General features: G+C 40.2%; 1 protein-coding gene across 3 annotated transcripts in view; it reads right to left on the bottom strand.

Moving 5' to 3' along the window:
* LOC306883778 (solute carrier family 2, facilitated glucose transporter member 9-like) overlaps positions 1 to 15,492 on the bottom strand; it is a 42,340-nt gene that overhangs the window by 25,886 nt on the left and 962 nt on the right. The window contains exons 2-5 of one of the 3 annotated variants that reach the window (XM_079439258.1): positions 15,384 to 15,452; positions 9,072 to 9,154; positions 5,517 to 5,615; positions 4,483 to 4,643 (exon numbers count right to left, since the gene is read on the bottom strand). In XM_079439258.1, coding sequence (XP_079295384.1) covers positions 4,483 to 4,643; positions 5,517 to 5,615; positions 9,072 to 9,137 — 326 coding nt within the window. In that variant the 5' untranslated portion in view covers positions 9,138 to 9,154; positions 15,384 to 15,452. Of the gene's footprint in view, positions 1 to 4,482; positions 4,644 to 5,516; positions 5,616 to 9,071; positions 9,155 to 11,646; positions 11,728 to 11,989; positions 12,098 to 15,383; positions 15,453 to 15,492 lie in introns of those variants that run through there. The other 2 variants (XM_079439259.1, XM_079439260.1) reach the window with 2 other exon arrangements.

Below are 15,492 nucleotides of genomic sequence, written 5' to 3'. Positions count from 1 at the left end.
CTCAAAAATAAAAATATCATAATTTACTAACAGTGACAGTGAATATGAGCTGAATATCAATAAATGCTGACAGCGGTAGATTAGAACCGCAGTCAGACCCCTAAAATCTCCTCATGAACAACAAAACGAGAATCTCCAACCCTGAGGAATATCAACTGGCATACTGTAATATCTGCTGAGCCACATCCACACACCTGAAGACCACTGAGACAGGACAAAACACCTAGCAACCACACAATACACCCTAGCAACCACACACTCCAACCTAGCAACCACACACTACACCCTAGCAACCACACAATACACCCTAGCAACCACACACTCCAACCTAACAACCACACACTACACCCTAGCAACCACACAATACAACCACACACTCCAACCTAGCAACCACACACACTACACCCTAGCAACCACACAATACAACCACACACTCCAACCTAGCAACCACACCCTAGCAACAAAACAATACACCCTAGCAACAACACACTACATCCTAGCAATCACACAATACAACCAAACAACCACACACTACACCCTAGCAACCACACACACTTGACGGAATCTGTGCTGCTGTTGTTGTGAATTATTCCGCCGCGCCGCACAGACGCTGATGATCCCTGACAGCGACTGACCGCTCATCTGCTCTCAGCTGCCGTCTCCATGACGACCGTGCTCCGCCACCACCTGCGCAGAGCTAATAATGATCACCGTAACCGTAAGCAATAATTAAAATAAACACGTCAGAATAAAACACGTCCTAAAAAACATGAAATATCTTACTAGTTCAGCTGCATCTCATGTGACCGTTAAACAACATCAGAGAAACATCTATGTTGTTAATTATTATATGTTAAATTATTAAAATATCAATTAAATCACAAAAATGTACAATTTTAAGAAAAAAACACTTGACAGAAAAGCATGAAAAAAAGTTGAGAAAAACGTGCATTAAATTGAAATATTAAAACAATACATTATAAAAATATTAAATCAATTAATGTCTAATTAAAATGAATAAATCATTAACCGACATCAGAGAATTCTGAACATGTGAATGTGCGGTTACAGTTTTTTACAACCATTTTTGCACTAATAACAGAACCTTGATGTCATTTTTCAAAACTCTAGACACATAATTCACAACTGATGATCAAAATGCACATTTTTAAAACACTTAACACTTTTTCCCAAATGCTTGGATACAATACACATGAGCCAAACATCTTCTGTTCATTGAACTAAAATCACTGGTTCATAATCACACAACTTAACATCAAAATATTACTATTTCAAAATGCAGCTCACGCATTTCATCTGAACTGAGTGTTTATTCATTTCATTCCAATGATCTAACGCTCAATTGATACAACTGCTCAAAGTGCTATACTGTTGCATTACTCTTGAAGCACAGTTTTTATGGGAAATTATGAACAATATTAAATGTTTAGATTATGAATGTGAAGCTGAGGACCGTGTATGTTCAGGTGTGATCAGTTTCAAGATGCCTGTTGTTGGAAGAAACAAAATATATCATACACTGTCTCATGTATATCTATATCATTGTTATCAGTATTTGTATTTCCTACAGTAAATGTCTTTTTAGAGGGTGAAAGAGCTGGAAGCTGATGAAAACCTTTCATATTTTTGGATGAAGTGGGCTTTAACCCTGGCCAAAAGATGGAGGAGAGTTTGAGAGCCCAGCGGTTAGGGCCCGGAACAATGTTCTCTGGGGGCCTGACTACCCCACACTGAATGTGATTTTGAGGGGCATCATAGCAAAATCAGTGCAATGGGCCCAGAATTCCTAACAACAGCACTGAGAGCAATCACGGTTTTAGGCTCATCCAGTTTATCACCTTGTATTTACTCCATACTCCCCTTTCCTGACTGTAACACGACTGAGGAGTTTTTCTCCACACAAAGGTGGAAGGTTCACAATAGACCTCTCAAACAATCCCTCTTCTCCAAGCCATAGATAATGCATTCAGTGATATCACAGGAGACCAATGTCAGGCCTGTATTTGCCACACCAGAACATTTTTCCAAGATGTTTAACTAATGAAAACATCCATTATGATGTGGATGAGAACCTGTGGCCAAACCCACAAGACAGCGTTGATAAAAACATAGAAGAACTTTTCTCATCTAATTTTTTCTTAAAGTTTTTTTTAACCTGTTGTTAGTTGATTAATTCATCAATAATTTTCAAATGTTTAATGATTCCAGTGTCTGTACTTTTCTCAATGATGCATGAATGTGTAGAACCATAATGAAAGCTGCCTCATGTGTTTTGAACAACTATATTTAATGATTGTTCTAACAACTACAAAATGAAACTATGAGTATCTTGTGTGTGGGTGATCTAAAGTAATGTTCCTATGATATTTCATAATAAATGAGTATTTTGAACCAATTCTTCTGCAAATGCAAGGCTTCTTTAAAGATATGAACGCAATATGCAAAATGATTATAAAAACCTGTAAATTATTGAAATCTCAATTTTAAATCTCAGGGTGAGATTCAGTTTTTTCATTCAGTATTTGAGCTGGTAAAAGCGTTTCTCTGCTCTGAAATGTAATAAATGTCCAGACGTTTGTTCTCTAGTTTTATAGAATAAAAAGAGTTTAATGGGAACATACAGCAGAACTGACTGTGTTCATGTGAATGTGTATGTGTTCAGTTGTTCTGTGGCTTCTCTCAGTAAATCTGCTCTGTGTCTGTGAGCTACAGTCGTGTCCGTCACCTGTCAGCAGATCCACTGATCCGCACGCTTGGGTTCAGCTGTGGCGTTCCCACTGTTAACTCAATCCCCACTAGTTCTATAGTTTGTGTGTGTGTGTGTGTGTGTGTGTGTGTGTGTCGCCCTGCAGCATTTGTGCTTCAGACATGAACGATTCCTCAGCTCATGGAGAGTTTGCTGCTACTCCAGTTATTAGACTGTTTTCACCTGCTGGACAAAGAAAACAGATACATACAGAATAGTAACAACCTAGAAACCACCTACAGTACCCTAGCAACAGCATAGTAATGCCCTAGTAAACCGACAGCACAATCACACTCACACTTTCATTCCCACACACACACACACTCTTTCACTCTCTCACACACACACACACACACACTCTTTCACTCTCTCACACACACACACACACACACACACTCTCTCTCTCTCTCGCTCACACACACACACACACATACACACACAACATCAGCTTTGGACCGGAGTGGAACAGCACGTGTCCAAAATAGCAGCATGTGATGTAGTTGACATGGACTGAAATCCCTGCGGAATGTTTGTAGTCCATGTTTAAATCCAGAGCTGTGAGAAACTCCGGATTTAAAACATGCTCACGTTTGTCTATAAATCAAATAAAGCCCAGAATCTCAGTGTCAGATGAGCTTCAGGTCGTGACTGACGGGTCAAAACACTCAATACACATCGATCAGATCCACTGCAGGTAAACAGACTCTCGCTCGCACACATTAAACATTAACGGAGAATTTCCTCCTCCAGTGTGATGAGACGTTATATAGCGGTTCAGGGTGAGGGGTTGAGCCAGAGGTTATAGGTCCAAATCCTGCTATAGAGAATCTATGGTCAGAGGTGATCGTCTGAAACCCAGACTGATGTTCACTCCAGATAGATTCATGAGTGATGAGGACCTTCAGAATGATAATTATTTACCTTCACATACAAACATGCTCTGTGGTTAAAGGTTCAGACCAAAATCAATTCATAAAGGCCCCTGCTGAACATCTAGTCCTCTACTGAAGACAACCATTCGGGAAACCACAGCAAATTACAAAGATTTACAGGTAAAATCAGCTTCACTGGGGTTTTACTGCAGAAAAAGACATTCAGAAAGACAGACAGACAGACAGACAGTGAGACAGGTATAATGCTGTGGATGTGGAGTGTGTGCACTGATCATCAGAACTGAACTGCACTCGTTTCTGCTGCAGCTGATCTTCTGTCCAGATGCAGATAAATATTTTCCCCTGGGAAATAATGTGTGTTGAAACGGCTCCATCCAGGAACAGCTTCCTGTTAAACGCCCTTCAGAGAGTGTGTGTGTGTGTGTGTGTGTGTGTGTGTCACCTCCTAGTGCAGCGTGACCAGCGTTCTGATGAGCCCAGCACAACATACGTGTAACAAACACACAGCAGTCATAAACACCACGACACATCAACGCTGTCTCAATACACATACAGTCCAGCCACAATCACATGACCTGACAGATGTTCACACACAACATCACACACAACATGAAAATTACTAATTTCCTTATTTACATATCATTTGCATATATTTACGTAATAGATCTGATCACACAGAAGAGGTCTGACCATCAGTGAAAACTAAACATGAATGAAGAGCAAAACCACGACGGAAGTAAAGCAGCTCCAGACCGGTCTGTCTGTGTTGAATTGTTTAACTGTAATTATCTGGCTGAAGTATAATCTGTGCTGGAGTCTCACCTGCCCAAGGCTTTGATGAGGAAGGAGACCGTCAGCGCCCCCACCAGACCACCGATGGCAAAGATGGACACCGTGATGGACCAGAGCAGAGTGACCGTTCCTTCTCCAATGGGCTCATTATAGCGATCGATCCACGTCTTATTGAAGAATGTCTTTATGTACTGCAGAGAGAGAGACAGACGGTTCAACATGACCTCTGTGTACAAGACACTCACGTGACCTCTGACACGCTATACGCTACATGACACACGCTACATGCTGTGCACTTCACATTAAACGCTATACTCTACACACTACACGCGCCACACTAAATGCGTCACGCTATACACTGCACGCATCACATTACACACTTCACGCCACACGCTTCTCGCTAAATGCTTCTCGCAGCGCACATCTCGCTGCACATTACATGTGTCACATTACACACAACACGAGTCATGTTACACACTACACGCGCTACACACTACATGTAACACGCTACATGTTTCTCGCTACATGCTTCAAGCTACACGCTTCATGCTTAACCCTACACACTACGCACTTCATGCACCACACTACAAGCTTCATGCTTCATGCTTCAAACTACATGCAACACGCTACACGCTTCTCACTTCACGCATCTCACTTCTTGCTAACAGTACACACTACACGCTTCACACTACATGCAACACGCTACATGCGTCATGCTACACGCTTCACACTACACGTGACTCTCTCTGCACACGATACACAGAGTCTCTTTGACCAGACAAACGAATGAGACTCAGAACAACAGGAGAAGAGATATAGACAGACAGACAGACAGACAGACAGATAGTGTGGTGAGCTCTGATTGGTTGAGGTTTGTTGACACTGATTTCAAAGCAAACGTGTGTCAGATCAAACACAGCTGGAGGGTGTCTGAACTCAAACGTGCCACAGTCACTGCTAACAGGCAGCTTTAACTCGCGCACTGCATTATAATCATGTCTCTGTGTGTGTGAGCTTGATTAATTTCCATCACAGCATCCGTTACTGCTCAGAGCTGGACTTACGCTGGCCGGAGCATTGACCACAGACAGGTTATATCCGTACAGGAAGGACGATCCTATGGATCCGAAGAACGCGGCGCTGATCAGACAGACAGTCAGACGCTGATGGGAAGAGAAACACACGTTAGTCTCACACACACACACACACACACACACACACGGGTATATCGGTGACTGATGTCACGCTGGTGTTTTTAGCGGCGTGTGGTCAGTGTGTCTGATCTCAGGATCTCCAGAGATCATGAGCGGATCATTCTGAGGAGCATGTGTCACATGATCATGTCTTACGCTCTCGTAATGCGGATCATCACACACACACACACACACACACACACACACACGCGCGCACGCACACAGACTCACACTTAACACTCACACACACTCACACTTAACACTGACACACTCTCTCACTTACACACACTTAACACTCACTCACACTTAACACTCACACACTCAGACACTTAACACTCACTCACACTTAACACTCACACTCACACTTAACACTCACACACTTAACACTCACACTCACACTTAACACTCACACTCACACTTAACACTCACTCACACTTAACACTCACTCACACTTAACACTCACTCACACTCACACTTAACACTCACACACTTAACACTCACTCACACTCACACTTAACACTCACACACTTAACACTCACACTCACACTTAACACTCACTCACACTTAACACTCTCACACTCACTCACTCAGACACTTAACACTCACTCACACTTAACACTCACACACTCAGACACTTAACACTCACACTCACTCACACTTAACACTCACACTCACACACTCAGACACTTAATACTCACTCACACTTAACACTCACACTTAACACTCAGACACTTAACACTCACTCACACTTAATACTCACTCACACTCACACTCACACACTCAGACACTTAACACTCACTCACACTTAACACTCACACTCACACACTCAGACACTTAACACTCAGACTCACACACTTAACACTCACACACTCAGACACTTAACACTCACTCACACTTAACACTCACACTCACACACTCAGACACTTAACACTCACTCACACTTAACACTCACTCACACTTAACACTCACACTCACACACTCAGACACTTAACACTCACTCACACTTAACACTCACACTCACACACTCAGACACTTAACACTCAGACTCACACACTTAACACTCACACACTCAGACACTTAACACTCACTCACACTTAACACTCACACTCACACACTCAGACACTTAACACTCAGACTCACACACTTAACACTCACACACTCAGACACTTAACACTCACTCACACTTAACACTCACACTCACACTCACACACTCAGACACTTAACACTCACTCACACTTAACACTCAGACTCACACACTTAACACTCACACACTCAGACACTTAACACTGACTCACACTTAACACTCATACTTAACACTCACACACTCAGACACTTAACACTCAGTCTCACACACTTAACACTCACACACTCAGACACTTAACACTCAGACTCACACACTTAACACTCACACACTCAGACACTTAACACTCAGACTCACACACTTAACACTCACACACTCAGACACTTAACACTCACTCACACTTAACACTCACACTTAACACTCACACTCACACACTCAGACACTTAACACTCACTCACACTTAACACTCACTCACACTTAACACTCACACTCACACACTCAGACACTTAACACTCACTCACACTTAACACTCACACTCACACACTCAGACACTTAACACTCAGACTCACACACTTAACACTCACACACTCAGACACTTAACACTCACTCACACTTAACACTCACACTCACACACTCAGACACTTAACACTCAGACTCACACACTTAACACTCACACACTCAGACACTTAACACTCACTCACACTTAACACTCACACTCACACACTCAGACACTTAACACTCACTCACACTTAACACTCAGACTCACACACTTAACACTCACACACTCAGACACTTAACACTCACTCACACTTAACACTCAGACTCACACACTTAACACTCACACACTCAGACACTTAACACTCACACTCACACTTAACACTCACACTCACACACTCAGACACTTAATACTCACTCACACTTAACACTCACTCACACATTCAGACACTTAACACTCACTCACACTTAACACTCACACTCACACTTAACACTCAGACACTTAACACTCAGACTCACACACTTAACACTCACACACTCAGACACTTAACACTCACTCACACTTAACACTCACTCAGACTTAACACTCACACACACTCAGACACTTAAGTTACAGGGCCTAATGGTTAGAGAGTCGGACTCGTAATCCAAAGGTTGCGGGTTCGAGTCTCGGGCCGGCAGGGATTGTAGATGGGGGGAGTGAATGTCCAGCGCTCTCTCCACCCTCAATACCACGACTGAGGTGCCCTTGAGCAAGGCACCGAACCCCCAACTGCTCCCCGGGCGCCGCAGCATAAATGGCTGCCCACTGCTCCGGGTGTGTGTTCACGGTGTGTGTGTGTGTTCACTGCTGTGTGTGTGCACGTTGGATGGGTTAAATGCAGAGCATGAATTCCGAGTAACACTCAGACACTTAACACTCACTCACACTTAACACTCACACTCACACACTCAGACACTTAATACTCACTCACACTCACTCACTCACACACTCAGACACTTAACACTCACACTCACACACTCAGACACTTAATACTCACTCACACTCACTCAGACTCACACACTTAACACTCAACACTCACACTCACACTCACACACTCTTAACACTCACACTCACACACTTAACACTCAACTCAGACACTTAACACTCACTCACACTTAACACTCACACTCACACACTCAGACACTTAACACTCAGACTCACACACTTAACACTCTCACACTCACTCACACATACACACACTTAACACTCACACTCTCAAATGAGTGTAAAAAAGAATGACCTTTTTTTGAAGAACTGGCCCTTTAACTAGCTGTAAACAAGCGACTGTCTGGAAGAATGATGACCTATATTCTTTAAAGAAAGATTCACCTGTATAAAAATAGAATTTAATGGATGACGCCAAGAACATGAGGCCTTGGCCTGTGTGAGATCAATAACACGCATGATGATACTGCAGAATGTGTGTGTGTGTGTGTGTGTGTTTGTCTGTCTGTGCGTGTGTACTTGTTTATGCTACATTGCAAGGACCAAATGTCTCCACAAGGATAGTAAAACCTGAAATTTTTGACATTGTGGGGAGTCAGTCACAGAAACAAATGTGTGTGTGTGTGTGTGTGTGTTTCTGCTGAGCTGTGAGAGAACAGATGAGGGACGGATCATCTACATTACATATTTAGTGTTTCAGGAACAGAAGAAAAGTGTGCCAAGGTCGATGGAATGCAATCTAAATCAAACCACACACACACACACACTCTCTCTCTCTCTCTCTCTCTCACACACACACACACACACACACACACACGTGTCTCTCTCTCTCTCTCTCTCTCTCTCTCTCTCACACACACACCTGTTTAGGTGGGGTTTTGATGTCACTGCTGTCTTTGCGTTTCATTTCCTCCGGTTTGGTCTCCATCTCACACAATCAGACCCCTGAAACACACACACACACAGTAAACATGAACCACTCAAACTCATGATCTCTAGACAGGTGAGTTAAACTCTGCAGGACTGAGGACACTTTGAGGAACGTCACTCAATTACAGATTTCCACATTTTCTGTGCTGGTTTGGTTGTGCATGTGTGTAATTGTGCAGGATGAATTATATTCTGTGAGAGAATCATCACACACACACACACACACACACACACACTCACACACACACACACTGGCCCCTGCTGGAGGACAACACAAATTACAGTATACTTACACATTCTAACTTCTTTATTAAACACTACAACAGTTCAGTAAATTTAGATTTCTTAATGTTTCTGAAAGAGTCTCTTCTGTTCATCAAGGCTGCATTTATTTGATCAGAAATACAGTAAAACAGTGAAATATTATTAGAATGTAAAACAGCTGTTTTCTGTGAATATCTGTTAAACTGTAATGTATTTCTGTGATCTGCAGCTGTATTTTCTGCATCGTTACTCCAGTCTTCAGTGTCACATGATCTTCAGAAATCATTCTAATATACTGATTTACTGCTCAACAAACATTTCTGATTATTATCAATGTTGAACACAGTCGTGCTGCACAATATTTTTGTGGAAACTGTGATACATTTGATTTTTCAGGATTCACAGATGAATAGAAAGTTCAAAAGAACAGCATTTATTTGAAGCAGAAATCTTTTGTAACATTATAAATGACTTTACTGGCACTTCTGATCAATTTAATGCATCCTTGATAAATAAAAGTAGTAACAAAAAAAAAAGGTTTTGAATGGTAGTGTACAGGTTATATAACATTAGTTATTGAATGTGAACTGACAGAATGCCAGACTTCTGCATTTATCAGCTCAGATCAGATATTAAATTAAACTTTGACTCGTGATCTCAGAATCAGAAACCGATCACTAGCGGCACGTCTCTCATCTCTCTGACCAATCAGATCTCAAGAGCAAAGGTCAGCATGAGTCAGTCAGATGTATTTGTAAAGCACTTTTCACAAAAACACATGCTTTCAAAGCAGCTTTACAGAAAGACATGCAGATGATATAATAAATAATGCCTCAGTGCTTCAACACTGATCTGGGCAATTCTTAATGTTGAATGGGTTTAGAAGTAGCTATATTGTTATAATGTATTAATTCTTCTTCCTGTCCACTTGACCCGGCTCCTACTTTTCTATTGAGACGGTGTCATTTCTGCACCTATCTCTCATTTCATAAATGCTTCTCTTGTCACTGCTTCTTTTCCTCAGTCACTTAAAATCGCTGCAGTCACCCCAGTTCTCAAGAAACACAATCTTGATCCTTCAGTCTTATCCAATTATCGTCCAATTTCAAATTGACCATTTATTGCTCAATGATTGGGGAGTACTGTAGCTTCCCAGCTTCGGTACTTCCTAGTGGCAAATAATGTCTTTGACCCATTTCAGCCCGGCTTCCGTCCACAACATAGTACTGAAACTGCCCTTGTAAAGGTAGTGAATGATTTATTACTCTCTTGTGACTCTGGCTCTCTGTCTTACTTCTGCTACTTGACCTCAGCTCTGCCTTCGATACTATCTCTCATGATTTGCTCATCTCTTGTCTTTCGGCTGTGCGTATATCTGGTACTGCTCTTTCCTGGCTCTCTTCATATCTATATGACAGACAGTTTTACATTTCTGCTCGGGCTTTCAGATCCCCTACTGCACCCTGAAATAAGATGTCCCCCAGGGTTCCGCTCTTGGGCCTTTGCTGTTTATTATTTATATTTTACCACTGGGCCAGATACTACAGTGTCATTTTTATGCTGATGTCATTCGAATCTACACATCATGCAGGCCTTCCCTATCCACCCAAATTAACACCATTTCTGTTTGCGTGCAGGATATAAAACACGGCTTAACTTTAAATTTCTGAAACTTAATATGGATAAAACCTAAATCATCATCAGTGTCCTTGAGCTCTGGAAAGGCACTATATAAATAAAACTTATTATTAATTTGTGTAGCATATATATATATATGTCAATGACGGACATATGAGTGAAATGGATTATTGGAAAAAGAAAACAAATATAGGCCTCTTTACAGATATGGACTGGAAGTGAAATCTACAGACGCAAACAGATAAAGTGCAATAAAAAACACTTAAATGTGTATTTTAGATATTTTCTTTCCACTAGACTGAAAGAAGAGACGAGATATGAAAGAAAATAGATGAAAAGTGAACCGGTCCATGAAAATATTGTTTCACCTCTAGTGTCTCGCTGTAAAATAACCTGTAATCTACCCTATAAACAGCAACTTTGACATAATTACAGCAGAAAAACAAAAACATCTTATCAAATATTGTACTACTGATGTAGCTCCTTTTACATACGGATAAAAAGTCTGGCTTACAATAATCGTAATAATTTGTACTAATCATTATTAAAATGGTCATTTCAACATGTCAGCTGAATTAATAAAACTCTATAAATAGAATGCTTACTTGCTTTTTGTTTCACGTTTTACACAAAAAGAGCCTGAAATGAAACAGTAATCAGCAGACAAATATCATCAGTTCACAGCAGAAACCCAGCCACTGACAGAACAACAAACACACGAGAGAGAGACATAAAACAGCACTGGTGACCCATCTCTCTCTGTGTGTGTGTGTTTTCTCACAAACACACACGCACGCACACACACACACAGTTTAATCACTCTGTACAGGAGACATGCAGCACTGAAGGCACGTCTGAAACTCATCAGTTGCTGTTATACTGTAGTTAACTGGTGAAATATTACTGTACACCTGTCTGAGATCCTACAGAAGAGAGCGAGACACAAACCTCCTGCTGCTCTGATTGGTCGATCGGATCGGATCTTCAGCGCTGAGCTGCAGACAGCAGACTCATGGAAGTGAAAGTGCAGCGCTCATAGATCTCACTCACTCATAAACACACACACACACACACACACACACACACACACACACACACACACACACTCTCTCTCTCTCTCTGTGTTTAAGTTTCAGGACGAAGTCCAGCAAAAGCAGCAGTGGCATGTCATGTTTCAGCTGCTGTGAGCTGCTCTCAGATCAGATGCTGCTAATGTTCTGACAGATTATTGATTCTCCAAACTCAATCGTCCAGATCAGGGTTTCCCGCATACAGGTTTGTGAAGGAACTGCACACAGTTTGTGAGTTGATAAAAAGGTAATAACGAAATAAATTGAATGCAAAATTAAAATAAAGATAAAGAAATGCGGATGCACAACTGATTGGAATATATACTGTATATACAGTATGTGACCCACAAAAGCAGTCATCAGTAACACAGGTATATCTGTAGCAATAGCCAACAATACATTGTATGGATCAAAATTATACATTTCTCTTTTATGACAAAAATCATTAGGATATTAAGATCATGTTCCATGAAGATATTTTGTAAATGTCCTACTGTAAATATATTAAAACTTAATTTTTGATTAGTAATATGCATTGCTAAGAACTTCATTTGAACAACTTTAAAGGAGATTTTCTCAATATTTAAAGATTATTTATTCAGATGATACATAAAATGTCAATTTCAGAAAATTGACCCTTTTGTGTTCCATGGTCTCACACACACACACACACACACACACACACACACACTCACACACACACACACACACACACACACACACACACACACACACACACGATAATAATTTGAAAATATGTATAATTTTTTATTGTCAGCCGATATTGGTCATTTTTATATTATTGGCATGGTTCAATAAGCTTGTCTGTTTGGCCGATGGTTGTCATAAGCAGCTTTTATTTTGACAGCACTAAAACAGCAGTATGATTTACACCCTTGATTTCAAACTATACAGCGCAATAATCCAGTTTATGATGTTCATGTCATAATCACGGTACTGTATGTGAAATCAGCATTTATGAGAAAATATGATTCCCAGTGCAAACAAACGCACCGGCTTTCAGTCCTTACTTGCCTTTTAATTCAGATTTATAACCATTTCTCTCTACAGTAGGAAAGCATAAAGCATAAACTGGTTTATTTTACAGATTTAAGTTCAAATTGCTTTTTTCACAATGATTTATTTTACAATTAGTTTTTTAAATATGTAAAATAAACCTAAATTTCCCTGAAGCAGTAGTAATGCATGTTAATTAAATTGAATAGAATAATATTTTCACCCTGATCTCTAAGATATCGGTAATCAATAGATCCATATCGATTAATCATTAGTGACCAACGCTCTTCAAAACATCTGCTTTTAAGTTTCACTGAAGAAATCAAGTCATTCAGGTTTGAACGGCATGAGGACGAGTAACTGATGACAGAATGATGTTTTATGATATTTTAAGATGATAAACGTGTGTTTTTGATGACACATGATGAAACGACAGAAGATCAGTCTCTTTATCTGCGTGCCATGTCCTGAAGTTACCTGTTTGATTGATTAAGATCCTGAGTCACGGCACACGACTGAAACACTCTTCTGAGCTGCAGAGGATACCATCCACGAGCAGACTGCTATGAATATTAATATCACTGAGGGACTGTCAATCACAAAAATCACCATTTTTGTGATTAACTGAAGAAATAACTGAAAGAGTAACTGATTATCAAAAACTTTGTTTTTAAAAAATAATGAAACGTTGTATTACTAGCACTTCTCATGTTAATATATTCTTAAAATTAATCACAAAATGAATCACAAAAGCCTGCCAAATGAATAAAAAAATATATATATATATAATAAAAATAATGTTGTTTTTTTATGGGTAAAAGCATATACTAAATGAAGAAATAAGAAATGTTAATATATATTTTTAAAATGTCCCTTTTTATTTATAGGTAAAAGCATCTTCTAAATAAATAAATGTGAATAATATAATGTTTTTTATTTATGGATAAAAGTCTAAACTAATTAAATAAATTCAAAGTTTCTGCAAAAGTAAATATGTTATATATATATATATACACACAGTATATACCTGTTTTGTTCATGGATAAACGTATTTGTTAAATGAAAATGTTCTAAACAATGTTTTTCTTATTTATGGATAAACACATAATGAACCCCTATATGAAGAAATGACTTTAAATATGTAAAAGTATAATGTTGTTTTCCGCTCTGCCGCACACTCTCGTTCCAAACCCGAGCGCTGCAGCTTTAAGAACACAATAAACGCAGCTTGTCCAGCTCAGTATCAACTAAACCACTGGGCTCATTCTCATCCAGACACTCTTCAAGCTCATATTCATTCTGAAATATTACTCACAAAGGCAAAAACACATATGTGTCAATCAAACGTGAGTCAGCATGTGCTCCTTCAGGAATTGATTATTAATGTGTCCAGTGACTCTGAGACTCCAGTAACACCCACTCTTTATAGAATATGAGGAAATATAATCAAAACAATCACATGCGAATATTCAATTCATTCCAGCTCCTGTGTGAATATTACTTTCAACATGACACAACTCCCTATAAAACACACACACTCTGGTCAGAAGCTATATTCTCTAATGAACTGCATTATACAGCATGATCCATTAAAACACATCCACACTTACAGTAACACTAATAATAATAATAATAATAATAATAATAATGAGAGCACTGAAGCTGAATAAATCTCTGCATCAACACTGAGATCCTGTGTGTGTCAAACATTCACTCAAATCAGCTCATAACACACACACTCACTCACTCACTCACTCACTCACTCTCTCTCTCTCTCTCTCTCTGAACACACACACACACACACACACACACACACTCACTCACTCACACACACACACACTCTCTCTCTCTCTCTCTCTCTGAAACACACACACACCTGGTGTTTTTATCTCTCTGTAAACAGCAGAATCGATGAGAAGAAGCAGGAACTCACCACACGTCTGTCTCTCTCTCCGTCTGTGTGTGTGTGTGTGTGTGTGTGAGAGAGAGAGAGAGAGAGAGAGAGTGTGTGTGTTTGTGTGTGAGGGTGTGTGTGTGAGTGTGTGAGAGAGAGAGAGAGAGAGAGTGTGTTTGTGTGTGTGTGTGTGTGTGTGTGAGAGAGAGAGTGTGTGTGTGTGTGTGTGTGAGTGTGTGTGTGTATGTGAGAGAGAGAGAGAGAGAGTGTGTGTGTGTGTGTGTGTGTGTGTGAGAGAGAGACAGAGAGTGTGTGTGTGTGAGTGTGTGTGTGATTTGTAAATCTGCTGTCTGTCTCTCACATGAGTCTCGTTATGATAATGCACTTCATATTTGTCCTGAACTGCATTCAGCGCTCAGATATCCTCATCCTGCACACAGAGAACAGAACTCATCATCTTCAGTTTAAAC

The sequence above is a fragment of the Barbus barbus genome (assembly GCF_936440315.1).
Source record: "Barbus barbus genome assembly, chromosome: 17".
NCBI classification, from domain to species: domain Eukaryota; kingdom Metazoa; phylum Chordata; class Actinopteri; order Cypriniformes; family Cyprinidae; genus Barbus; species Barbus barbus.
The sequence above is the reverse complement of the archived record's forward strand: the minus strand, read 5'-3'. Positions and strand labels throughout refer to the sequence as shown.